General features: G+C 44.4%; 2 protein-coding genes across 2 annotated transcripts; one reads left to right on the top strand and one right to left on the bottom strand.

The window, feature by feature from the left end:
* Positions 1–42: 42 nt before the first annotated feature.
* Positions 43–20315, bottom strand: LOC128868118 (midasin). The gene is made up of 14 exons (XM_054109874.1): positions 20035–20315; positions 19740–19966; positions 18717–19668; positions 18481–18644; positions 13017–18393; positions 11935–12100; positions 10047–11866; positions 3459–9986; positions 3266–3392; positions 2742–3207; positions 1996–2101; positions 1326–1931; positions 1178–1255; positions 43–400 (listed from the first exon to the last, which is right to left on the bottom strand). The coding sequence occupies exons 1-14, from the start codon at positions 20149–20151 to the stop codon at positions 221–223; spliced, it is 16914 nt and encodes a 5637-aa protein (XP_053965849.1). The 5' UTR covers positions 20152–20315; the 3' UTR covers positions 43–220.
* Positions 20316–20444: 129 nt separating this feature from the next.
* LOC128866024 (DNA methyltransferase 1-associated protein 1) lies at positions 20445–22480 on the top strand. Its single transcript, XM_054106487.1, has 7 exons — positions 20445–20694; positions 20759–20862; positions 20922–21207; positions 21266–21596; positions 21661–21919; positions 21995–22149; positions 22217–22480. The coding sequence occupies exons 1-7, from the start codon at positions 20597–20599 to the stop codon at positions 22307–22309; spliced, it is 1326 nt and encodes a 441-aa protein (XP_053962462.1). The 5' UTR covers positions 20445–20596; the 3' UTR covers positions 22310–22480.
* Positions 22481–27912: the final 5432 nt, after the last annotated feature.

Below are 27912 nucleotides of genomic sequence, written 5' to 3'. Positions count from 1 at the left end.
ACAGAAGTGTGGAAATTGAAGAGCGCAAAAGCACGAGAAAGATTTAATTAAAATCTATAAATATATTTATATTTGATACAATTTAAACATTATAACTTAAATGCTGCAATTATTCCGCTTATAAAACAAACAAAAAATTCAAATTAATTTGGCAAATAATTTACAAACACCACGAAAACCTCTATAAGAACTTTAGTTGCGCTTTTTTTTATCGTCTGTTTCACATTTCACTGTTCACCAACTCGAACCATTGACGCATAGCCTCGCTCAGCACCAAAGGAAGTTGATTTAAGTCACGTACAATCACATAATATGGGAATGGGAAGTCTTCCAAATAGGATTTGATATTAATGCGTTTGTCGGGCAGCATTTCCATTGTTTGTATGTCAAGTATGGAGTCCTGAAATGAAGCAATTTATATTTAATAACCGCATGAGCTTCACATTCAAGCACTTAAGAGGTTATATACAGTTAGAATTTTCAAAAAATCGTTTTTTTTAATTTTTTTTTTTTTCTTAATGTACATATATTAAGGAATACACGCAGAAAATTTAATATCGAATAATATTTTCGAAGTTGCACGCAAATTTGAAAAGGCGTTTCAGAGTCCTTGAAAGCACAAGACCGGAGCGGCTGCGCGTTTTTCTCAAAATGGTGTTTTCAAAGTCGGTGACCAACATTACTCGAAAACGGCTAAACCGATTAGTTTAAAATTTTAACATGAACTTCTTAAATGCATTTTTTAGTAATTAATCGACGATTTTTCTCACCGATAAGCATTTTTTTTATTAACAAATTTCGGTGAAAAATTGATTTTTTTTTTTGAGAAACCGCCATTTTGTCAAAAAAATTCATTTTGCTTATTTCTTCGATCAATTACTAGATTTAACATAACTTTAACGAAATCTGTTTGGTTTTTTTAATTTCAGAGGATCCAGTTCAGAGATATAGTGGTCACCGCAAAACGTCTTTTTTGAGAGGAGCTCCCGGAGATCAGCTGTAGCTGCTTTCCAAATAAATATTTTTACTAATACTAAGTCTTAAAATACAGTTAAAAGATAACATTATATGTGTATTAATTTTTATATCAAAAAAACTTAAAAGTTTTCTCAGAAAAAATTCTGGAATATTCCCTACTTTTCGGCCTTCTAACTGTATATAACCACTTAATACAAACCTTGTTTTCTGGATTATCAATTATTATGTACACAATGAATATGCGTTGCAGACGCGCCAACTTGATAGCATTTCGCACCTAAAAAAAAAATAAAAAAAATATATATATCTATATACTTCAATACTTTACGCCCACTGAGCGTGCATACCTTAACTCTGCCCTCACTGAAAATATTACGTCCATCACTCAGCACAAGCAACAAGTTTTCGAATAGGCCATTATCAGTGCCCAGTGCACTTTCTTCCATATTTGCAGTGCGCACAAAATCGAGAAGTTCGGCAATTTTCGTTTTGTCCTGCGCAAAATTCAGCGCATTCACCAATTTGGGTCCATCAAACTGTGCTGTGTGATTTAAAATGATTTGAGGTGATTCGCCGAACGACACAATGCTCAGACGACCGCTTTCGAGCAGCGTTAGTGCCTGCGAAACCAGCGAGATGGCTTCGAGTGTAAGTGTTTTCGAATTGTTATGATGCATCGACTTGGAATCGTCGATTGCGATCGTGATTTTGTAGTCGCGCTGTGCTGCTTTCGTACGACGCAGCCATATTTTGTCTTTGCGAAATTGCGATGCAATGTAGGGAATTATCTTTTTCATATTGATGCGTCGCCCGGTACGATAGTCACCTTTAAGGCGCGTACATTTGGTCGGCTCCAAAATCAGACGCAGCTGTTCGCATAGTTCGCGCGCATTTTGTGACATACGACTCGATATTGTTTGCCACGTCTCGTAATCTTCATGTATGGGTAGAGACTAAAATATAATAACAAATTAGTAATTGGTAAATTTTTGGTTATAATTCGAGCATAGGACTCACGGTTTTATTGGCGTTTAGTTGCTCTTGATACGTCCTGCGCATTTCCAACATTTCAGCTGCACTCAATTCTTCATTCCGTGTCAGGTTGTCCAGTAGTATCTCTTTGCTGAAATATGCAAGCAAGCGTTAAATGTAAGGTTTGGCATTTTTTGAAATTTGAAAAGTTGAGCCAAGTAGCACCGAGAGATTTGGTAACTTCTAAAGCACTCAGGCTAAAGAGGCCATTGTATTTAAAGCTCTGGAAAGTGAAAGGGCAGATAGTCATGGAGGAAAGGAGAGAAGTAGCAGAAGGAACAAGATAGTATAGAATAGAGAAATAGAGACCTGTGTGTTTGGTAAATCTGAAAATATCTTCCAGTTTGAGAGAATATTCGTTCTCATGACAGCGGAACCCAAAAATTCACAGCCTTGCTCTAGCAAATGCACGACACTCACAAAGAAAATGCTCAATGCTTTCTGCATCCTGAAAGCAAGATAGGCAAATCGGGTCCTCAATAATTCCAATGGTGGTCATATGTTGACCCCATGGATTGTGTGCTGTAATAATACCGACCAACAACCACACGTCTTTTCCTACAAGTTTTAGAAGAAAGTTCGACAGTTTTCTATTCGGGCTTGTCACAAAACACTTTGCAGTTCTGCAGCGTTCTAGACTGGACCATCGGACTCTTTATGTAAATTGCATACATAATCGCTGATCCACTTCATTATTCCGATTAAAATGTAAGGATACAGTAAATACGTACTTGCAATGCGCGGATGTATCGTCGCTGCGTGTGACTGTCATGGTGGGCACGACTTCGCCTTCAACTTCCATTTCTTCGTGCGCCTCGCTACGTTCCTTGCTACGCTCTGTCTTCGAGGGTTTGTCTGACTTCTGATCAAACTTCTCTGCGCTCATCTCCTCTAAGTCCTGCTCCTCATTATTGATCTCATTTTCCTCCTCCTCCTCCTCTAGTAGATTCTCGTTGCTCTCTTCATCTTCGTTTTCGGCGTTCTGCTGCTCTTCATCTTCCTGATGTCTAATCTGCTTTGACTGCTCCTCGGTGGCATTATCCAACGTTGTTTTGTCGCTGTTTTTCGGATCTTTTACATGCTGAAACTCTTCCGCGTCTGCTTCTTTGTCATCTTCATTTTCAGCATCCGCTTGCTGTTGTTCTTTCATTTTATCTATTGTTTTCAGCTGCTTTAGCTTATTCTGCTCCGCTTCACCTAGAAAAAATATCGCCTAGAGAATCATCAAACAGCCGCAATCTGTTTCTTAACTTACCCAATGTGCGTTCTTCATTCGTTTTGCCCTGCTTACGCTTCTCCTGAGTCTTTTGCTCTTTAGTGCTTTCCTCCTGCGCCACTTTTTCTTTGGTCTCCGCAATGCCTTGGTGGCCGCCATCATTGGTCTAACGAGAGAAAGTGAGATTTAATAAGATGCGCTGCTTTCTTTCTTACATTTTGGGTATATTTACATCATTTTCAGCTTGTCCAACACCGTCCTTTTCTTCGCCAGTTTCCTGTTCATCTAGTTTCTGATCCTGCTTCACGTCTTGGTCGTTTTCGCTTTGCACTTGATCTGGTGTACCTTTGTTTTCTGTTTCTGGCACTGATTGCACATTCTCTTCTTTGCTTACTTTATCCTTGGACTGCTCATAATCTTCCGGTTTCTCGGCCGACTCCTGCTCTTCTTCTTGTTTATCATCTGCAGGTGTGTCAGCCTCTTGCTCACTACGAGTTTGCGTATCAATTTCTTTATCTTCCTCCGCTTTGGCGTCCTCGTCTTCCTGCTTATCTTCGTCTCTGTTTTCGTCTTTGCGCAATTCGGTATCTTCATCGCCATCCTCGGAGTCACTGTCGTCGTCTAATTTTGACTCATTCTCATTATCGTCGTCTTTAGTCTCTTCCTCTTTAGTTTGCTCATCTAGTGTCTCCATATTCTCCTTCATTTTATCAATATCGAAGGGATTTTCTTCACCTTCCCTTTCGTCGTCCCCATCTTCCTGCTCATTATCCGCATTCATATCACCCAAATCCATTTCTTCTGCTTCTGGTGGCTCTTCCAATTCATTGTGGTAGGGGTTTGCTTGCTCTTCGTCCACCTCAGGTTCTTTCATATTATCAATATCTTTCTCTTGTTGTTTTCGCTTTTCATTCGTCGGCTCATTTGCAGCATCTAGCCCTTCTTCGTCCTTTTCGTTTTCATTGGCCGCATCGTTCTTTGCATCCAGATCGTTGTGCGTATCCTTTTCATCTTTTGTGCCCTTACCTTGTTCCTCTTCCTGTTCATTCTCATCTTCTTCTTCCTCTTTTGGCTCTTCGTCATCGCCCCATATTTGGTCGTCCAACTTATCTGCTTCTTTTCCAGTCTCACCCATTTCTTTATCTAATTCGTCATCATCTTCTGATTCACCACTGTCGTCTTCTTCGGGCTTCTCTAAATCCTGCATGTTTGCATCAAAGTCCTCACTCACATCGATACCTTTATCCTGCTTGCAGTCCTCCGGCTGTTTGCCCTCCTCCTCCTTGCGATCTTCTGGTCGTTTTGCATCGTCCAGCTGGTCTTCAGATTCAATTTTGTCCGAAGCATCCTTCTCACCTGTACCGTCCTCCAGTCCAAATCCTTCACCATTTTTCTGTTCTTTCGCTTGGCCCTCCTCATCTTGCATTAGATCGGGAGGCACACAGAATCCGTTGCTGCCGATCTCCACAAAGACCGTCAACATAACGGATAGCATCTTTGCCGACACTTTGTGTGCACCCAACTGCTGGAACAGGTAGTAGTCAGCCAGTAAATAGTATTGCTCCAATATTGGCATGAGTGTGGTGAGCTTGCGAGCATAGGCCAATTTCGACTGCGTTGGAGCCGCATGCTTCAGCGTGAGCAGAACGTTCGACAGCTGCTCGACAATATCCACGATATTCAGCGTCTGCCAATCGGACTCAAGTGCGGCGTGTAGTTGTTCCTTCAAATGCTTCTCCTGCAATTCCAGTTCATTGCGCATTTTGCTTGGCGAAACCGAGTCCTCTGTGGGTGTAGCCGCCGTCTCGGTGTACTTTTTATAAAGCTTTTGCAAGGCCAGTAGCATGGCATGCAGTGTACTTTCCAACACAGCATCTAAACCCTCCAAATCTGTTGGCGGATTGAGGTCTCGCGGTGAGGACAAGCGTTTGTTGCATGAATCCACGAAATTGATTAAATCCAAGATGGGTTTAGCGATTGGCAGATGTTCATCCGAGTCAGCTCTCAAGCAATTTGCAATTTGCTGCAGCGTGTGACACAGTTTATCGTGCGTATCCCTATAGGCGGCTACCTTTGCAATATTTACAAACTCCTTGTCGTTCTTTAACATATCGGCGAGTGTGGATTGCGCAGTTTTTAGTATATCTTCGCAGTTATTGCTGATTGCAGTGAAGTATGGCGAGTTTTGCAACAAACGATTTTCACTATGCGTCAGCACCGAACTCACTACGCTCTCGCTGGTTGGAGCGCACGTCAATAGCAAGCTGAACTGCTCCATCACATAACGCACGCGCGAAATGGATTCACGCAAGATGAGGTATGCATCACGTGCTTCCCTAAAAGCTATACCATCCACAGCCGTCGCCGAGTCGCCAATGCAACAAACTTCGTGGAGCTCCTTGATATGCTCCATCTGTAGCTGCAAATCATAAATTTGCTTGCTCGTATTTGCCAGTAGTCGTCTTTGGCTCTGCACCAAGAGGAACAAATCCACCGCAAAGCCCTTGATACGTTCTATATTGGGCGGACCCAACTCGGAGAGTGGCGCCAGCATGATGTTCTGCAGCAATCGTAATTTGAACTCACATTTGGCATAATACCGATCCAGATTCTCGTTCAGATGCAGCACGTGCTTGTGCAAATATCTATCGTTGCGCGCGCCAAGCATTGTCTTTATGCAGAACGGCGGCAAAGTGAACTCGGCGAAATCGGTGCGCAACGACAACTCCATTAGACCGGCTTTGTAGCTCAGGCCCAGCTGTGTTAGCGTCTTGAATAGATCGGTCAGTCCCTTACGTTTTTGCTGCAATATCTGCTTAGCCTCCAGCAATTGCTTTGGACGCTCCTTGCTGCGGTCCACATTAAGCGAGCGCAGCTCATCACAGCGCTCCAGCTGCTCACAAAGCAGATTATCTAAAGCAATTATTAGCTTCGAGAACTGGGCGTTGCTCACAGTTTCCTTTACAACATTTCGAGATGTTTTAAAAAGACGTCCCACCTTGCCTAGAAGGCTTTGTTCGCTCGCTTCGACTGCCAGTTTATCGCCAGTATCTGCATCATCGGTCACTGCGAATTTCTCGACCAGCTTTGGTGCCGCCACAAAGTGTTTAACTTCCACTAAATAATACTTGATGCGTGTGTCATAGCGCAGTTCGCGTCCTTTGTCATTTTCAAAATTGTAGTCCTTCACAGTGGCGTCCTTTGGCTGGAAAACTGGCGTAATCTTTTGCTGCAGTTGCTGTTCGTATTCCTTCAGGAATTTATTTAGATTGCGATGCACACGCGCCACATTATTGCGCATGCTAAAGTAGGACAGATCCTTGTTATAACTCTCGATCTTCACCAGTTCCTTCAGTTTCTTCTCGATGGGCGCGCGTTTGCTCAATGCGGCATCCTCAATTTCTTGCGCAAACTGTGCAAAATAGATTTGCAAATTGCGCAGACCCGCAACTAAGGCGCGTGCATCGTCAACGGTGCCGCTGTCCGGCGCCAAGCAACTAACGTTGTGCAAGTAAAGTTCGAATGCTTGCAAAAGTTGTAGGCGCACATGGAAGTCGCCATAGTTTGCAGCTTCCACAAATTGGCGCAGTATGCGTATAATATCGCCAGCGCTCACCTTGGTCTTCTGCTCCACTTCGGACTCATCGAGCACTTCGCTAGCGCCAAAACGCTTTTCGGTGTTTCTAATATCGGTGTAAGAGCTGTCGAGTTCGCGCGCGCGCAGATACTCTTGCAGCAGTTGATAGATGAAGAACCAGTATTTGTGTGCATTTGCCTCGATTTTCTCCTTCGTTTGATTGAGACAGTTGCGCCAGCACTGCAGCTCGAGTTTCATCCAACGCTGCACATACTCGGCCACAGCCACTTCTTGCTGGCGCATATGATTGCCTTTATGTGCCACCTCATTCCATTGGGCGAGCTTTTGGCGCAGCAGCTGAAAGCCGGTGTTGAAGCGCACAACAGACGCTGTGGCCGGCAGCTTACGTATTCTATCGATTACGGTTTTGATGTCTATCAGGCTGGCATGCTCGGGATATAATGCAAGCTGCTCATCAGCGCGCGCTTCAATGTCGCGCAACAAATCAAGGCAGCCCATTATTTCCGGTATATTGGCATCTTTGTAGTAATTGTAGGATGGCGTGCTTTTGGCAAGCAGCGACGTGTTAGCATTGCCAAGCTGTTGCTGTTGCAACGCTAGCGCAAAAGTGCAGCTGTTATACGCCGCCTCGGTAAGCCAATCATTCAAGCCGCGCTTGTAGTGCGCATATAACGGCACAAAGGCCTGCATGCGCGCTTCAAATGGCGCGATGAATTCCAATTGCTGTGCAGCAGACGTCGATGGCTTGTGGTAGTACACGCGCGTATATTTCGTCATCAAATCGATGAATTGTGTGGCTAGAAAAGTGTAATCTTCATCGCGTATCACTTGCGTCGGATGCGCTTTCAAGTTAGACTTTTTATCCAGTTTCACAACCTTCTCCAGCGACGCTTCGATGAGGAATTCTCCAAAGTCCTCTTCCACATTTGTGGGGAAATGCGACTCGATTTCTTGCAGTTCCAGCAGTTCTTCGTCTTCTTCGGCGCATCTCGTCTTGTTGACGTACAGGCTGTCCTCCTCAACTTTTTGCGCGCGTCGACGTTCCTCTTCGGCCTGCCAGATTTCATTCGACACATTGAAAATGTAATCCAACTCATTGAACATTTCTTCATTTATATTCGCCGCAATGGCGATGGCGTTGCGCAATTCGATGAGCTTCGCTTTGAGCAGCCGGAAGTAGCTGTGCTCGCTATGCGGTAATTCTTTTATTATGGCATTTAAATAAGAACGTTGTTTGAGCACCGCGCGCCGCGATAAACCCACAGCAGAGTCCATGAATTCATGTGTCGCCGGAAACTGCGCGATGCTCGCTAAAGCATCTGAAAGCTTGGCGTCGGCGTTCAAATTGGTGTACACATTTGCGCGCTCCAGCTGTAAAATGTTGCTGCTTGCCTGCGTGAGCACAACTTTCAGGCCCTCAAAGCCGAATCGCAGCTGCTCAATGGAATACTGCAGCGGCTGCATGAAATCCTGGTAGTGATCCATGTACGCCTTTAGCGTGTGTTTGAGGAAACGCTGCGAATTGGTTATCCACAAATTTATTTTGTTCACCACTTCCGCGTTGTTGTTTAGAATTTGCGCAGCTGTGCTGGCATGAAAATCGCTTGTAAGTTGCGTCCACGATTTTTGCGCATTTTGTATGAGCGCAAGCATGGCTTGCGGTGCGCAATTCGTTTTGAGGTAGTGCGTTATGTCGTCCACGAGTTTGCTGTAGAGACACTTTTCCGGACGCAATGCCAATTTACGCGCGAATTTTTGTTGCTTTGCTTGCAGCAACTCCAAGCGCTGCTCGAAGGCGTCGTATATTTCAGCGCCAAAATGTTTATATTTCATCACAATTCGCATAAAATCATAAACAGTCGTCATGGTATTGAGGCAATTTATGTCTTCGCCAACGTACAGATTCTTCAAGCGATTCTTTTCCACGGGATCAATCAGTGGCGTAAACGTGAACAAACAGACTTCGATGGCACCAATCAAACTACTTAACAAAGATGCGCGGTATTGCACCGACTGGTAGTGAAGCGCGTCGCTCTTGCCCCGATTGCTGGCGCTTATGCTTTCCGCATGCGCCAATGTCAAACACTGCACCAGCTTTTGGAAGCACTCGTTGTATTCGCTGAAGTTCTCGTTCTCCAAACTGTCGCACAGTTTTTGCACATATGCAACTTCGTGTAACAGCTTGCGCGCGCCGGTTTGCGCAACATGCAAATTATTTTGCCAAGTGTTGTGCTGCGCTGTGAGCATTGAAGCGTTTTGCCAGAGTAGTTGCTGTAATTGCCGCAGCGTTGCCTGCCATGCGTTCAATTCGCTTAGCGGCACTGGACGCAAGCTGCCGTTTTTGTGGAACACCAGCGCACAGAACGCATTTAGGAAACCGCAACCCGCATAGGTATACGAGCAATCAATATCTTCCGCTACATTCAGCACATTTGTAAGACTTTCGCGCGTGGCCAAGTTGCACAGTTGCATATTGTTGAGCGCGTGCTGCAGTTGAGTCTGATAAGAATTGAAGGTTTTGTAACTGCCATTCAGATACAGCAAAAGCTGCTCGAAATCATCAGCTAGTTCGGTACTCGACAAGTGCAACATCAATTGCGTCCACACCTGTTCGTGGCGTTTATACAGACTGGAGTTGTTTACTTTGATTAGCTGCCATGTAGCGTTGCTTAGCGAGGCGACTTCCTCGCAGTATGACTCGTTTATGTGCACGTTGCTGCTGCCAATAGCGCACAACGCTTTGGATAAGTAAAATTCAAGCACTGCAAGCAGCCGAATTTCATATTCTTTTGGTTGCAGCTCCGCGGCCAGTTCTTCCTGCGCGTTTAACTGCGTTTGCAAGCCCTCAATTTCTGCTTGTAGAGCCGTCAAGTCTTCATATGCGCCATTGCTATTTTCCGCAGTTATATTTGTAAACTCCAGCAATGCCGTGCGTAGCGCTTCAGGTATTTGAACGTTTGCTGATTGTTGTAGTTGTATTTGTGCGACTGCTGTGCCGATGCGCTGCTCCATACATCTATTGACAATGGCATGCGCGCGTCGGGCGTTGTCGGATTTCTGCAGCAAAAATTTCTTTAGCACGCTTTCCGGCGCGTAGCTGCCATAGGACGGCACCACATCGAGCAGTTGATCCATTCGCCGAACCAGCTGGGAAAACTTTATCTAAGCGAAAGCAAATTTAATAACAGTATTTTAAAAAGTAAACTTAGCACGACTGCTTACCTGTTCTTCCTGATAGAAGGGCGGGTAGTGTGTGAGTTGTTTGTTGTAGACTTTGCGCATTAAATTCAGTGGCTGCTTTGTGCTTAGCACATAACTGTTTATTCGCTGCAAACTACTGTTGAATTCGGCATTTAATTGGCAATAATTTGGCAGCATTGTGGCGAGCAATTGCAGTAAATGTTTCTCTAGCCACTTGAAGTGCAACACCAGTTTATCCAACAGATTTCTATTCAATTCTTTGCGCACCATCAACTTTGTCTGCGCTAGCGCCAGCAGTCGGTTGTGCCACAAATAAGCCGTAATTATTGCCGAAAATGTCTCCACGTCAATATGCGCATATTCCAATGAAGCGCCCAACACTTCACGCATGCGCGCAAGAAAATTGGCGAGATTTTGCAGTAAAACATTGTCGTAACGGTCGACGATTAAGTTGGCAGCAACAGTTTGTGAGTAGCTGAGCACGTCCATATCATTAATGTCGCATGCAATGGCCGGTGGCATAGGCTGCAGCAACAAATGCGCGACGAGTTGCGCGCTTAGGCAAAAACTTTTATGATTTTTGGCATCTGCCGGTTGAGTTGCATAGGCGCGTATACGCGAAAATAGTTTGCTATTCCACGGCAGCTGCTGCAATGTCAAGTCGAATTTAGTGCTTGCGTGTTTGACGCAAGCGTAGAGTGACTTCGAAAACTCCTGCAACGCAGGTGCTGAACACAGCAATTTTTCCAAGTACAGATAACGCAGTTCAGCATCGCTGATACTACTCGTTTCGTACAGCATATAAATGCAATATTTTATTGCTTGCTCTGTGCTGATTTTCGCGAAGTCCACACTTTCAAACGCGGCAAACACTTCTGTTAGCGCAGATTGCGCGTGTGCGCCATAACGCAGTAGACTGCTGAGCGGTTCCGCTTGCAATTTGATTAAAGAGAGCGCGTCTAGCTCATCACTGTGCAGCAAAATGCGCCCCAAACGATCGACATCCTCAGTTGCCGCCGTGGCGCCTGCGCCAAATCTCTTAGTTTCCTCTAAGACAATTTCACGTAACTGATTCTGATAGTACGCCAGTCCATAGCCCATTAGATCTGTGTTGGCCGCATAGACATACACTTCCATGCCGCTGACATAGATGGCACGTTCGATGTCGTAGCCGATGCGCGCATAGGATGCGGTCAGAAAGGCGAATTGTGTGAGATGCGAGATGCTGTAAGTGTTGATTTCCGTTGAGTGTACGAGGCGTGTGTGTATGTTTAGAATGCAATTGATAGCACGTGTGCCGCGCACGCCATTGAAGTACACAATCAAGCGCATGTCATCCGTGCTGTAGGCGTCCTTGGCTATGGCCAGCTCCACACAGCGGTTGCGCATGGCGCGCGAAAGTTCGCCGTTTTTGGGGTCGATAGTGAGGAAAGCGCGGAAATTTGGCGCTTTTTCAACTAACTCTGCACTCTCATTGGCTGATACGCCCTTTTCGGATATTAAGAGATTGCCGTTCGGTTCGAAAACCGGATTGAGTCGATCTAGAACGGCTGACGAGCACAAGTTCACGTGCTCCAAGAGAATGTATTGACCGCATTTGAGTGATTTGACAATTTTCGAATCGACCCACTCGAATGAACCGCCGGTATTTAGTGTATCAGCGTTGCGTACATGGTTTTCCAAAATACTAAGCCGACTTTGCTGTTGAATTAGAGCGTCTTCAGGAAGCGAGGACGCATCACTGGCGGATGGTAATAGTTGCGCGATTACGCTGTTTAAACGTTGTATACGTTTGCGGAAATTCAACAGCTCATCCGACATGGAAGTGGCGTTGTTGGTAGCTGTGAAGCGCACGGTTTGAGCAGCAATTAAATGATGCTGAATTTTATTTTAACTATTTTATACATACCCAGTTTCACGTTGGATTCTCTGCAATAATCGCCCCAAACCTGTAGCAGCTGTGCCACATTTTTGTAAGCTTTTGATTTGCATTCAATTATCAACGCGCGTAAGTGGGCAGCGAGCGTCGCCTCAATACTTTGCGATATTTCTTCTAAATGCCTGTTTAAATCAATCTAGAAGCAAGTAAAATGGAAAATATTCGTTAATGGGCAAAAAATTATATCGCTTTGAATACAACAAATCAGAAATTAAAAAAAAAGTGCGTGTACACATAACAGAAGTGAAACTTTCAAGGCAGATAAAGAAAGAGGGAGAGACCCGAGAGAGAATGGGAGAGAGAGAGACCCCAGAGAGAGAGAGAGATCTGAGAGAGAATTAGAGAGAGAGTGTGAGAGAGAGAGAGGGAAAGAATATGTATCTAAATAAATTCACAACATTTGCAGAGAATACAAATAGACAAAATTTACAAAAAACGGAAAAGGGTCGACCGGTGTAGGTAAACGCCGGATACAAACCGTGGCAACAACGCGCACTACTCCGAGCATTTATCACCCACACAAATGCAGCGATTAAAGGACTGCAGCAACGGCACAAATTGCCGCAAGACAATACCAATAAATCCGACGCCGGAATGGATAGCGCTTTATAGTACGCACAAGCACTAGCCAGGAAATGGAAATAAGCGCCAAAAAGATGGCACCAAAAAAAAAGCGCCAAAAAAACGCCCCAAACAGTAGGCACCAAGGAAATATAACGCCAAAAAGTAGGCACCAAAAATATATTTCCTACAAATTTGCACCAACAAACAAGCGCCAAAAAGTAGACAGTGTTATTTCTCACTAGAAATTAACAACAAGGAAAAACTCAGGAAAAATAGCCTAAAGTGTATCTAAGATTTATATAAGGTATAGCTTTCTCTCTCCTTTTCCTCTACGTTATATCTTTTTTCTCTCTCTCCTTTTCCTCTACGTTATATCTTTTTTCTCTCTCGCGGAACGGAAAATGCCCAAAACGTTGCATGGCCTTGAAATTTTACGCTTCATTCACGCTCGTCCATCGACGCCTAAGAAATTTCACTTCAAATATTACCTGCTGAAAACTGCCCGTCACCGAGTCATCTATGTTGTCCGTATTGCACACTTGATTCGTTAGCGCGCACAAAAGGTCGATCAGCTTTGTCTTGCCAGTGTCGGTGGGCCCGCAGAGCAGCACCGGCTTCTCCATGCGCACACATTCCACCACATTCTTCAGCATTTCACGCTGTGAAGCCAGCAAAATCGGACACAAGTCCCTGCTTCTAAGCGGGCGCAAGGCTTGCGGATCACCACTGCGTTGCAGCACAATGTCGTTCAAATAAATCTCATCGGCAGTCCAATACAGTGACACATCCTCGGAGATGACGTTCAATTGTTCGGCATCGCATTCGAATACTTTGGCGAATGCGTTGCGTATGAAACGTTTATCCTCTTCGCAACGCATGCGCTGATAGTAAACCAATTTCATGCGCTCATAAAGGGTTAACAAAAAGTTTTCGAAATTTTTCCGAAATATACCCAATCGTGTGGCCACTGTTGAGCAGGCATCGGTTTGGAAAATGAAGCCAGTTTCGGGATTGACCAGCAAATCACACCAGCGTAATATATCACGCAGATTTATTTCGTACGGTCCACCTCTGTAGCCGAACTCCAGCGCCGTTATGCCCTTATCGAGTATTTCGGAAAACTGTACCAGGCGGTTGGACACATCCAGCGCAATTTCAGGCATAACGCTTGCTTCATGCGCAGTAGACGACTCAACGATTTCCGACGGCGCAGCGCTGCACGATTTCTTGTAAAACTCAAAGAGATTTGTTCCGGTATCGATGCTGCAGTTTGTGAGTAGTTTGGCAAAACTGGTACGCAATTTTTCAAAATACCGCTCATATTTACCATTCACCACAAATAGCAAGTCTTGCGTATTCAATTTGCGCAGGTAGACCTTGTTGAAACGATTTAAGAATGATTGAGGCAAACCCTTGCGCCCACCGCCTTGTTTCAGCGGATTCTGGCAGGCGAAAACGCGCGTCTCTTTGCTCAGCGTGAATGTTTTATTCAATTCGGGTATGTAAACCTCGCCACGATGATCGAGTATCGCATTGAGACCCTCCAGCACCGACTGTGGTGCTAAATTGAGCTCGTCCAACAAAATCCAGGTATTATCAGCTTTTAGTGCGGCCAATAATGGACCGTCGCGCCACACAAACGAACCAGCAAATGCGGCATTGTCGCTTAAACTTTCCTCCATTGCCGCAGCGTCTAAGATATTATCCTCGGCTGGCAGATCGGTGCCAAAAAGATCAGCGAGGTCCGTGTGCTCACAGAGATTTATGCGTACGATGCGATAGCCTATGGCGGCGGCAATGCTTTCGACGGTGGACGTCTTACCGACACCCGGCGGTCCTTCCAGAAGTATGGGTTTGCGCAGCGAAAGCGCCGATAATAGACGAAATAGATTTTGTTTGGTTGTTGGCGCTTCGAATAGAAATGCTTTGCTTGCGGCAGCACTCGCACTGGCGTTGGTCGCTATAAAGAAGGGCTTAATGCCGAATTGCTCGGCAGTGTGAATCACTTCCTTGCCACGCTTTTCCGCCAAATCAGCAAACGTGAAGTGCTCGTTCAGAATAACAGCAGCCCGTTCGATGGCGAATGCGATTATTTGCTTTCGCAGCAACTCAACTTTTTCCAATGTTTCGTGCGGCAAAAGCTCCAAAGCGTCTAAAAATATTGTTTCCAAGCCAAAAATAGCTCTCTCCGGAAATGTTAAGTGCGCATTGCTGGCAATGTAATTCGCCCAGGCTAATATGTCGCGTATGGAGTATTTGAATTTCTCAACTACATCGCGCATGTACAATACCACTTCCACCAAGTAGCTGGCGATTTTCGTTATGTCCTCTCTGCTGGTATCTGTTGACATTTGTAAGTGTTCCAACATACAGTTGCTAGCAATTTGTATTAGGTCCTCTTTCGCATCGGATGGTAGACACCAGATTTCAGTAAAACGATTACGTAATGCCGGTGAAAGCTCCTTCTTACCGAAATCACCGCCAGGATTCATGGTGGCCAAAAACTGGAATCCTTCTTTTGCCTGCACCACGAAATCTTTCGCGATTTCTGCTGGATTATCGGACTCGCTAACGCCACCCTTCTCTGCCAGCAAAACAGTGCGCTCGGGCTCTAAAATACAATTCAAACGCTCAAGCACTGAGTCTTCGGCCAAAGAGATCTCATCAGCCATGAAGTAGGAGCCTTCCTGCATGGCGAGTATCAAAGGGCCATCAGCCCACTCAAATAGTTTTTTCGCATTGCTATTCTCAACGCACGATTCACGACACGGCCGCAAGCCACCCAGAAAATCTGCACCTTCTGTGTGCATATGACAATTGAGTATACGCAGCTGCACACCACGAATGCTGGCTAATAGCTGGCAAACTGTGGTCTTGCCACAGCCGGTGGGACCCACCAGCAAGACGGGTTCGTTGAACTGCAAAGCCTTGGCCGTCAGCACAGCCATGCGCGTCATATTGCGCGTCCACACAATGTCGGCACGCAGCTTGTAAGCTCTTATGGCAGTGATGATATTACGCGTCACCGCCGAGCACGTCTCCACGCTGGACTGCGCATCAAAAAGTCTAGATAGATCGATGCGTTTGCGAAAGTTTTTATACAAGGTGTCCTCGATAATTTCGATTTCAATGTCTGTGCGTACTTTGGCGGACAAAACCAAGTAACCTTCTTCGACAAGATGTTGATTCCAGTCATACTGCGCATTTTCCAGCAGCTGCTTATCCGCATAAGTGTACCGATTACCCCACCGAAACAGATCGCGCAAGGTAAATACATTTTTGGTTGTGGTCTTGCGATTCTTCTGCAGATCGGACATGCACATTACCATTTTTTTGGCATACGAGGCTGGTATCAGGCAGCGTTTTTCTAGTATAGTCTCGAGTTCGTCGCGTGGTATTTCAGAGAAATGCAGTTCGATGAAACGATTTTTGAAGGCGCGCGACAGTGTTTTGCGGCCCCCGTATAAGCCAGGTGGATTTTGTGTGGCGAAGAGCATGAAATTTGGATGCGCCTTCACCAACGTCTGAGTTTCGGGTATGAAGAGTTCACGATTGTCATCCAGCACACGATTCAACGCCTCCAAAATGTCAGTGGAAGCCAAGTTCAGCTCATCCAAGATAATCCAATAGCCATTGCGCATAGCCTGCACCAGCACGCCCTCCTTGAAGCTCAATTTGCCAGTCACATCAGCGACATATGTGCCGATGTATTCCTGCAGGTCAGTGTGCTCGTGATTGTTAATGCGCAGGCAATGGTTACCGCTAAGACGCGCGACATAGTCTATCAAACTCGTCTTACCGGCACTTGTAGGTCCCTGCAACAGCACCGGCAGTTTGCCAATTGATATAATACGCGCCAAGTCACGCAGGTTGTCTTTCACGCTTTTGGTTAAAATGTAACTGGCGTATTCCTCAGGCTCTTTGGGACCTTGTTGTATCCAGTAGCCTTCGAAATTTAAATAATTCTCACCTGGTTTAGGTATAGCCTGGCTTAGAATGGCCTTGGCATTGCTTAAGAGTGCCTGCTGTATCAAATGTAGTACCACGTTGTGCGAAACTGGATCCAGCTGTGTGAGAAAACTCATGCAAAAGCTCTCGTAGAGATTTCGTTCTACCGAACCGCACAAATTCTTGGCGCAAATGCGCAACGAGCGACACAGCGTACGCAAAGAGTAGACTGGCCGATTGCCGAGGCCATCGTTCAATTCCAACTTGGACAACAACTTCAGTTTCTTATACAATTGCACCAAGTTAGCCACACTCTTGCGCTGTATGCCCGTGTTTTTCAAGTAGTCACTTATAAGTAAAGTGAGATCAGCGTCTGTGGTTAGTTCGTCGACGAAAAATTCGGTGAAGCGATTCCGTATGCCAACTGGTAAATCCTTTTTGCCAATATCTGTATTGGGATTCATGCAGGCAAATATGCGAAAATCGGGATGCCGTTTGACTGGTGTGAAGTCGCCACGTTCCAGCAACACCACCGATCCATCAGGCTCTAAAATCGTCGATAAACATTCGAGCATCTCGGCCGAGGCCAAATTGATTTCGTCCAACAGTATCCAGTCGCCGTTTTTAATGCAATTCACCAATGAACCCGGTATAAAAGCAAAGGAAATGTTAATGGACTTACTCAATTGGGCATTCAATTTGTTTACACTCATTTTGAGTGCCTGCCAACGCGGCAAGAGGTCGAGTTCCTTTTGCTTCAACTCATTTCGTTCGGCTTTGCCGAAAACTGAATTAATCACCGCTAGCATCAACTTAATGATAACCGAGTAATTGCCTTGATTATAGCAAATTTCCATTTTGTAAAGAAATGTTTGATTTTTTTCAGCATTAAATGTAGCGCGAAAGATGGTGTCGAACTCAAGTCGCAGTGGCGCGATTACATAAGTCAAATCGACTGGCTTAAAACCACCGATGAGATCTGAAACGTCCGACTGATTGTTCATATTGACCACAACCAACTTGTGATGCGTGCGTTCGGCCAAATACTGCACGGAGGATGTTTTGCCAACGCCAGTTTCGCCAACGAGTAGCACCGGCTCAGCATGCGACACGCATACGGCTATGCGCTCCAAAATACACGATGACATTCTGGTAAAAGAAAAAGTTGCGTGTGTGGAAGCCTTCAAAGCACGTTTTAAACTCGTCAATTGATTTTCGACATTCAAGTAATTATCGTTCAGTTTTTGCCGTTTTATTGCCTGTGGTGGTTCTCCACTGTCGGCCTCCTCTTGTAAATCCGCGGTTTCACTGCTTAGTTTAACCTCCATTGGACGCGCATACAATTCTGTGCGCCCAACTTTTATGCTATTGTTGTCAACCAGCACTTCTGGTTTATAATCATTAGCAAAATATTCGCAACGTGACTGAATAATTCCCAATTTTGCACCGATACTAGTAATTAGTTTTGTTTTGTCCTCGCCTTGCGGCAAGTAGGAGCAGAAAATGTCAACAGCATTTTGAAATACAAAGTACGCGCATTCGGTGCTAGTGACGGAGAATACGGGATTGGAGCGTTGGCACAGCTTGATCAGGTCGCGTGTTGAGACCAACCGGCCAGAATTCGGGATGGATGAGAGTGAAACTTGCTCAAACGGTAAGGCGACATACTTTTCGGTGGTATCAGCTTTGTCAGCAGATTCTTGTTGTCGCAAATTATCAGCCGCTGTGTGGTCGCCGCTGGAGAATGTCAGGAATACGTCGACTATGCGATTGGCCACAGTGCTTAATTTGGGGTAATTCGTGCTAACCACCTTGCAGAGCTCGTTACGCGAGAGCGGCAAAATATTAATTGTGTATAGATATTTCTCGAGTAGTGCATAAAGTGACTTCTGTCCGGCGCTTGTTGACGATTTGGTGCTGAGAAAAGAAAATTGCGTACATTAAAGAATATATAAAAGAAAATTAAGTATATTAAATTCGTTAAACGCTTAAGATTTTACACACCGCACGGTTACAAACAACTGAAAGCCAGGCTCGATTTTGACGCAATCGCGAAAGCCGGGCACGCTCAAGTAATTGTTCTCCAGCAGACTACTCAAAATTGTGTAGGTATCCTGTGTGGCCGAATCCAGATCTTCTAACAGCAGCCAATAACCATTCATAACAGCCTGCAATTGAAAATGAATTGGAATTGAATTTTTGTAGTAAAAAATTTAAATTCATGGCTTGTGCCTATTCACCTGCGTTAGCACGCCAGGCAGCCAAACGAATTCGCCAGGCACATCAGTGCAACGGTATTGCCCCAAGAGCATTTTGCTGTCAGTTTGATCGCCCAGTTGTATGCGCAAGAAACCGTTGGCGTTAAAACCATCGGAATTAATGGTTTCATCCAAGTTATTCAATATATCGAGTCCATGTTTTCTTTTGCTACCACTTGATAATTTGCCTTTGCCATTCACAAGCCCACCGTTTAGTTCATGGTTATGATTTTCTAGTTGTTTCTTGTCGATTTCTTCAGGTTTTGCATAAATGCGTCCGGTCTTACGTGCCAAATATTGTACAAGCGTTGTCTTACCACAACCAACGGGCCCTGAGAGGCATATGGCTTTTGCCGAGGCTATGCCCAAGGCAATGCTACGTAAATTAACTTTTGTTGAATCGACTTTCACTATATTATCGTGTAAGCCATCATTGTGCGCGTAGAATTCATAATTATCCTTATTGAAGATAGGCAGTAGAACACCTTCAATATCGGTGACCAGTTGTGATTTAATTTCCAATTCGATTATTTTATCTTTTTCTGTGGCTTGTCGTGGGAAACTTTTTTTGACTAAAGGCGATAAATTCTGCTCTTGATCAAATTGCAGTAGCGCAGCAGCTGGTAATTGGGCATTCATATTTTGCAATTGCGCAGCGTTCATATTTGTCAATACTGCAATAATGTGGTTACAATAGATTTCATGCAAAGTATCCTCTTGTTCGCAATCGGCGAATTGCTCGAGAAATACGGACCAATTCCACAAATCTCTAAAAAATACTGGATGCGCACATAGCAAATTATAGCAGCACTTCACAATATCTAGCGAAGTAATAACAGCGCTATTCTTGAAACGTTTGCTGGAAGTTGCGTCTGCACTTGATGCAGGACATTGGAAGGGCGCTGGTTTGTTGCGAAAGTAACTCACGGCATAACTAGAAAAGAATATTATGGTGTCAGCTGAAAAATAATATATGTACATATGTATATTTTGTTAGAAATCTACCGCTTTGTATCTGCGGACAAACGCATCATGGTGGCCAGCGCGATGCATTTCTTCTGGTACGACTCAAAGTTGGTTTCGTCGACTTGCTCATCATAGGGAATGCTGCGTGTGATCAATAACAATAACACGTTTTCAAACAGAGTTGCTATGGCTGCTGTCCAGCGTTCGTCCAGTATGTGGGCATTTAAATATGTGAAAAGCGCTTCAACATCTTTCTGATCGGGTTGCTATTGAAAAAGTATGGAAAAAGAAAAGCCTTAAAACATTTGTAAACAATGACGATTTGTTTGTTTACCTTTGTCTTTAGAAATTTGTGCAGCACGCTGCTCTCATCAGCTGTTTGCGACGTCAACTGCAAGTGCTCGCGCAGCTGAGCGACAGAGCGCCGTATTTCGTTTATATTTATCCGCATCGCAAACTCTTTGAAATTTATGAAATTCACTAAAATTTTGTTTCTATCTGCTTTACGGAGCACTCATCCACACTATTGTAAAGATTTTCGTCACAATTTCGCAATATTTTCTGCTATATAACATTAAACAAAACCACTCAACTGAAAAGCACACTGATCGAAGCAAAATGTACCAAAAAATGCGGCTTTACGAGCACGTGTAGGGGCAGTGCTGCTTCTTGCCAAGGGGAGGAAATTTGTTGCTATTTTCTTTGGGAGGATGTCTGGCAGCACTAACCATTTGACAGCTTCTATACAGCTGTGCACCTATCACTTTGGGTGTAAACATTTTCATTCAGCTTGATTTGGTTCGGGGATTTGATATTTTATTGCATTATTGCTTAAATTAAATATTTATAATTAATTATTCGCATTCAAACGGATAAAGTGAAAAAGCGCTTCTAGAATGGCGGACGTACGCGATATCCTCGATATGGAGCGGGCGAATACGCCGGAGGTGACGCGAGAATCATTTCTTGCACAGAAACGGAGAAACTTTGAAAAGTGCGTTAAATTGCATTATATACAAATTTTCTATTAAGTTGTATTTTATATTCGTCCTCTTCAGGGCCAAAGGCGTGTCAAAACGGCCGGAAGGTATGCATCGCGAAGTTTTCGCTTTGCTCTACAACGACAATAAGGATGCACCCCCGTTGCTGCCCACGGACACAGGTGATTAACTATCGATTTATTTCTGCAACTTTCTTAACTTAATGCGTATATTTGTTCAGCTCTTGGCATTGGTGCTGGTTATAAACAAGCAAAAGCGCGTTTGGGTATGAAAAAGGTGCGTAAATGGGAATGGGCGCCTTTTAATAATCCAGCGCGCACAGATGGTGCCGTGTTCCACCATTGGCGACGCACCACTGATGACCAGAAAGAATATCCTTTTGCCAAGTTCAATAAACATCTGCAAATACCCAGTTATACCATGACTGAGTACAACACACATCTGCGCACGAATGTACAAAAATGGAATAAAGCGCAAACAGATCACCTATTTGATTTGGCCAAACGGTAATTGTGGAAATAGTGACTTTTTCTTTTTTAAAATTAGACACATTTTTTTTTTCAGTTTCGATCTGCGTTTCATCGTTATGGCGGATCGTTGGGATCGTGCGCAACATGGCGTCAAGTCTGTGGAAGATCTCAAAGAGCGTTACTATGAAGTGGTCGGTCTATTGAGCAAAACTAAAGGGCAAACTTCTGACAAAAAACCATATGCATTTGATGCAGAACATGAACGTAAACGTAAGGATCAACTGAAAAAGTTATTTGAACGTACAACACAACAAGTCGAGGAGGAACAAATGTTGCTGAACGAACTAAAGAAGATCGAAGTGCGTAAGAAGGAACGTGAGCGCAAAACGCAAGATCTACAAAAGCTCATCTCACAAGCGGATCAAGTAGGCATACCTTCGGGATTGTGCGTGTATTTTGTAGTCACATAAATGTATCTTCTTTTCCCAGCAAAGCGATGCCGGCACCAACGTACAAAGTGCACGCAAATATGAGAAGAAACTTGTTAAGAAAAAGCTGCACCATCAGCCGCGTCCCTCGAAAGTTGATTCCGTTGTGAATGCTATTGAGGTAGGTGGTAGTGGCATAAAATTCTCAGATCTGCGCGGCTCAGGTGTTTCATTGCGCTCGCAAAAAATGAAGCTTCCAGCAAATATCGGGCAGCGTAAAGTAAAAGCATTGGAACAAGCCATACAAGAATTTAAAGTTGGTAAGTAATTAGAATTTTGTTTTTTTATGTGCAATATGAAAAACATTTTTTTTCTATATTTTATTTTCTATTTAGATCCCTCTCCGCCACCCACCGAAGATATATGCAATTCATTCAATGAACTGCGCTCAGATATGGTTCTGCTGTGCGAATTGCGCACTGCTTTGTCGACGTGTGTCTATGAAATGGAAAGCCTCAAACATCAGTATGAGGCAGCTTGCCCGGGAAAGGTAGCTGGTTTTAAATTGCTTTACATTTTCCGTTTTTTTTTATAAAATACTTATTTATTAACTGCAGACTCTGAACATTCCGCCATCATTAATACCAGCCGAACCCATCAAACAAGAGATGATCGAACCTGGCACTTCCGGCACTGGCACAAGCGGTTGAAAAAATTGCGTTTTAATCGACAAAAATCCATGCATTATTAAAAGTGTGACGAAATATCAGCAAAACACTCTTTCTTTTTTGCTAATTTCTATTGTGTCTAATCAAAAAAACTTAATATTAAAAGTTTGTGACTCAAAATTAAAGTGACCCAAAAGTGTTACTTTCAAGATATTCCCAGCGTAGCACCAAAATGCAATAACATGGGAGTATTTATTAACTCGTTAGAGTTTATTTGCTAGTGAAATATTATATCTGTTGTACACCTACAAAGGTGCGAAGTGGTCGATAAAGTATACATTGAGTTTGGAATGGGGAAAACCAAACAAACACGTATTGGCTCTTCTGCCCATTTGCGGCGCCTGCTACGTTTATGGCATTACCAGCTATGCGGATAGCACGTTGACAATCTTAAACAGATAAATGCAATGTAAGCGAAGCCTACTTATTGTATTTGTTTTAAATATGTAGCATTCGAGTTGGAGAGCCACTTACACTCTTGGCCTGTGTGATGCTGAATGACTGTCGGAGAAATGGGTTATGAGCGCTAACACACATTTTCGTTCGCTCCAAGCACTAATATGGAATGTTTTGTCGGTCAAAGGCGACATATATGGAGTGCTGGTGGTGCATGGCGATGGGAGAATGAAAAAATGTTTGCAGGGTAAAATAGTAAACTAATAAGTGACATTTTTACGCTTCAATTAGTTTTGCCTTGCAGTAAAGCGCAGATGTCGTCTTTTACGGCTGGCTTGGCATCGAATAAGTGAATGAATATTCCACACGGTTTGGGAAATGCTGGCTGTAATTTCAGTTATAGTTAAACGCATGTGCTACTTGTGCATCCATTCTAAACTTTAGACCAGTAATTATTTGACTTTTAAACTGCAAAGATGTGTTCGAGATCATCCACTTTGTTTGTCCGCTCACTTAACACAGCACATCATACTATAGAATTTAGTATAGCAGCTGTATGACTTACGAGGGTGGCTCAATAAGTACCCGTGTTTGTAGGCAGAGGGTGTTCCTAAGGGAAGTTGGTGTTAGCATCATGTGCTGCCATCTGTCAAATGACGGCGAAACAAATCTCAGATTGATTGATAGGTTAGTTTGGATTTGGCAGCTATTCAAGTAGAAGGTGTTTCGAGATTCTCGCTAAGATGGAAAAAGAGCAGCATCGTTCGGTAATTCGCTTTTTGTTTTTGGATGGGGGAAAATGCAAGGAGATAAAAGCGAAGTTGGATGTTGTTGTTGTTGTTGTGCAGTTTACTAAACCCTGCCAGTGCGGTGCAGTCACCGGGCAGGATAGATGTTGCTGTTGTAGCAGTAAAAACATTTCCCATACATGTACGGGGAGTGTTGCTGGAGTAACATTCCTTGGCCGGATATATAGAAATCCGTTCCGGTAACGTAGAACCGACTGTCGGGGGAACGAACGGGGGCAGAGTAGATGGGGTACGGTACACTAGACAGGGCTAGTTTACTGGGGCGGCAGCCCGTTGTCGGGAAAAACCCCAGGTCATTCCGGTAACGTAGAATCGGCTGCCATGGGAATGCCAATGGATGATGTCTATGGAGCCGCTTCGCCATCTATGACCACAGTTAGGTTCAACGAATTTAAATGTGGACAAAAATCTGTTTTTGATGAGGAGCGACCAGAACGCCCGACAGACGTGGTTACCAAAGAGACCACGACATGAATTTCGCTGATCGACGAACGAAAGTGCGCGAAGTAACACAGGTCATAGGTGTGTCGACCGGAGCGGCAATTAATATTTTACATGCTAAGTTGACAATGAAAAAATTGTCGGCCCGATGAGTGTTGCGATTTCTCACGGTGGACAACAAGCGGATACGGCTGTTAACTTCGAAGCAGTGACTGGAGCAATTTAAACGAAATCTGAAGGAATTTAAGCGAGATCCGAAGCAATTTAAGCGAGATCCGAAGCAATTTAAACGACATCCGAAGCAATTTAAACGACATCCGAAGCAATTTAAACGAGATCCGAAGCTAATTAAACGAGATCCCAAGCGAATATTGCGTCGAGTTGTCACCGTTGATGAAATGTGGATTCAACATTACACACCAGAAACTAAGCAACAATCAACACAATGGATTTCACCTGGTGAATCTGCTCCAAAGAAGACAGTACCATCGGCCAGAAAGGTCATGGCTACGATTTTTCGGGATGCTAACGGCGTCATCCTCATGGATTTTTTAGAAAAAGGAAGAATGATCACTGGACAATACTACAGTGAGTTATTGGACCGCTTTACAAAAAATTGATGGAGACACAGCCGCATTTGGCACCAGCAGCACCACGATAACGCACCAGCAAATTCATCTGGAGTCGTCGCTACCAAACTGTAAATTGCGTTATGAATTGCTGTTGTTGTTGTTGTAGTAGCATAAACATTCTTCATACTTACATACGGGGAATGATGCTGGATTGACAGTCCTTGGCCGGATATAAATCCGGGTCGTTTCGGTAACGCAGAACCGACTGTCGTGGAAACGTTATGAATTGCTGTCGTACCCCCCGTAATCACGCGATCTGGCTCCCTGCAACTTTTTCTTGTTGCCTAACTCGAAGAAATGGCCCATTGTTCAAACGAGGAAGTCATCGCCGAGACAGAGGCGTATTTTGGAGAGTTCGACAAATCCTATTTTTTAGAGGAGTTCAAAAATGACCGGAGCGGTGGGAGAAGTGTATCTTTCTAAAAGGGGACTATGTTGAACAAAAAATTTTTTTTTTTTGAAAAAAATGGTGTCGTCATTTCTAACACGGGTACTTATTGAACCCGCCCTCGTATACACATACATACATGTGTCTTAGTTTTGCTTAGAATTTGTGGCTATCAGGTTTATCACTTTTATAGCTGTTACGAAAGTTTACGTTTGTTTGAGTTGAGCTTCTATTGTCAACAAGGCGAATTCGTTATGTTGGTTCAGCAGCCGCGGTGAGGCCGCTACTGGTGGCTTTGATGCGCGTGCACTTGCACAAAGAACGCTTATAGACGTACACATACGTGCATATAACTTCACTGAGATGTGCTACTGAAGGCGGCTTCTTTCAACTACACGCACTCACATACCCACTTAACTAAGTACAGTAGAAGGCAGAGAAAAGTGCAACAGCATTAAAATATATTACATATAAGTTAAACAAGTACAACACTGATTGGGAAGCTACAAATGCCACGCTCATGCAGATCGCTCAGAAAAAACTTGGCACAATAAAGGCCACCAACTGCAAGCCATGGATCTCTGACACCACTTGGGGCATCATTCAGCACAGAAATGAACTTAAAAGGCAACTTATCAGCGATGGATCCCTTCGGCCAGCCTACAGAGAGGCCCAAGAAAGGCGACCTGTGGACTGACTGACGAGGAATAACCCTATTTAACACCATCTACAAAATTGTAGCCGCGATTATACAAAGCAGGCTCAAAGATATCGAACGCTCCTTAAGAGACGAGCAAGTTGGTTTTCGCCCTCATCGAAGCTGTGTTGACCAAGCCAACACACTTCGAATTATAGTAGAACAATCAGTTGAGTGGCGCCCCCCGCTCTACATGCTGTTCGTAGACTTTAAGAATTCGTTCGACACTATCAAACGAGACGCAATATGACTGGCACTGAGTAGAAAGATAATCCGCTACATCAAAGCCCTCTACGAGAACTCCGAATTGGCAGTGCTTCACAAAGCCGATATAAGCGATCCATTCACTACCAACGTAGGCGCCATCGTCCTCGATGACGTCTTGAGACAACTGACCCTCTACAAAAAAGGCATCTTATGGAGTTTCACCAGACATCTTGAATACCTGGACTTCGCCTATGACATCTGCCTCCTCTCTCACAAACTCTCTGACATGCAATCGAAGGCGGGCAGACTAGTCGCGCTGGCACGCACTGTCGGACTGGAGGTCAACATCGCCAAGACCAAGGCTATGAGAGTCACTACAATAACGCAAGGCAGATATTGGTTGACGGATGCCCGGTGGAATTTGTCGAAAGCTTCAAAAAATACTTGGAGAAGGTCGATGTTGCGCGAACTAGCAACGAACTTTTTAATACCAACTTCACTTCAGGCAGATTAAAAAAATGTGGGCTTAATGAATAAATGCATTGGTCAATTAGAAAATGTGTCGATGTTATCCCAAAATACTACGCTTAAGTGTTTTCGAAAAACAGAAAAATGTCTATAAATAAATAATAGGTCCGATAAGTAAGAGGAAAATGGACGCAGATGCCTTTTCATAACAATGCACCCGTTCGCAAGAAGGCATCTGAGCGGCTTCGAAACACTTAACTCTCCTTAAAGCCCGATTTAGGCACTCAAGTATGTTATTTATTTGCAAAAATGGAATCCCTAGGCGGTGCCACCCTGCATCGAAAGTGAAATAAATGCTGTGAACAAAAACCTGACGTGTGAGCAAGTAGAAGCAAAACCAGGCTAAGAATTTTGCTCCGCAACGGAGGTCGAGGAACTGTGATGATGTTGATGATTATTATGAAATGAAGTCGGCTATTTCTGTCCATTTTAAGGCCTTAGACATTTTTTTAATGATTGAATAAATTTTCTCTTAATTTCTTTAACGTTTCGAACAATCAGACGCACTTTTTTTGTGATGGAGTGATGTATATTAAGATTCTCTATTGTGAGCAATAAGGTTAGGTTAGGTTGATATGGTTGCCCAGGGAATGGGCACACTTGGACGAAGAAGAATTCGTCCTTTGTGATGCCATTGTGGAGGGGTGAAGCGGGAGAGAAAGACCGATGGGATACAGGGAGAGGGCGGGGAGAGGTGGTGCTGGGATAGTTGGGGAGCGTGCGGACTACGAACGATGACTATGTTTGCGTCAACCGCTTTATGCTGCTGATGAAATTCATCAGATTTTTAATGTCAGCGCCAGCTATATCAGCAGGCGTGACAAAGAAGTAGGAGCCAAGATGCCTAGATCTTAGCCCCGCCAGAGCAGGGCAGCTAAGGAGAAGGTGCTGAGATGATTCCACCTCATCCTCCATACATCCAGCGCAAATAGGACTCGAGGTGATTCCAAGTCTCACAGCATGCATTCCACGCGCATTGTGTCCTGTGAGAAAACCAACGAGATTTGAGAGCTGATATTTTGTCAGCCTCAGAAGCTCGCCCGAGCGCCTCCGGTCCACCCGTGGCCAGAAGGATTTCGCGACCTTGCACGTTTGTGTACTTGCCCAGCGCTCGCTGAGTTGGTGCGATGCCCACCTTTCCAGGAGCAGACCGCAGGTAGTCAGGGGGATCCCAATTCTCTCCCTTCGCGGGGAAATCACCTCGCATGTCCCTTGTCTGGCCAGCTCATCCGCCTCACAGTTTCCAGCAATGTCGCTGTGACCAGGAACCCAGATGAGGCTGATGTTAAAGAATTCGGACGCAGTCGAAAGTGAGGTCAAGCATTCCTTGACCAATTCCGAATGCACCGTCGTAGACCCGAGGGCCCTTATTGCCGCTTGGCTGTCGGAGTAAATATTTACTTTCTTGACCGTTAATACGCATTTGAGCAGCCAATCGGCTGCCTCCTTGATTGCGGCTACCTCTGACTGGAACACACTGCAGTGGT

The sequence above is a fragment of the Anastrepha ludens genome, chromosome 6, assembly GCF_028408465.1.
Source record: "Anastrepha ludens isolate Willacy chromosome 6, idAnaLude1.1, whole genome shotgun sequence".
Taxonomy (NCBI): Eukaryota; Metazoa; Arthropoda; class Insecta; order Diptera; family Tephritidae; genus Anastrepha; species Anastrepha ludens.
This window is presented reverse-complemented; position numbering and strand designations above follow the sequence as displayed.

What these genes read in the sequence shown, in the direction of transcription:
- LOC128866024 (XM_054106487.1), top strand. Translation starts at nt 20,597, where the DNA reads ATGGCGGACGTACGCGATATCCTCGATATGGAGCGGGCGAATACGCCG. An exon ending in GTTGCTGCCCACGGACACAG is followed by an intron (nt 20,863 to 20,921) that starts GTGATTAACTAT and finishes ATATTTGTTCAG; the next exon opens with CTCTTGGCATTGGTGCTGGT. An exon ending in AGGCAGCTTGCCCGGGAAAG is followed by an intron (nt 22,150 to 22,216) that starts GTAGCTGGTTTT and finishes TATTAACTGCAG; the next exon opens with ACTCTGAACATTCCGCCATC.
- LOC128868118 (XM_054109874.1), bottom strand. Translation starts at nt 20,151, where the DNA reads ATGCGGATAAATATAAACGAAATACGGCGCTCTGTCGCTCAGCTGCGC. An exon ending in CCTTCTATCAGGAAGAACAG is followed by an intron (nt 9,987 to 10,046) that starts GTAAGCAGTCGT and finishes GCTTTCGCTTAG; the next exon opens with ATAAAGTTTTCCCAGCTGGT. An exon ending in GATACATCCGCGCATTGCAA is followed by an intron (nt 2,102 to 2,741) that starts GTACGTATTTAC and finishes TGCATATTTCAG; the next exon opens with CAAAGAGATACTACTGGACA.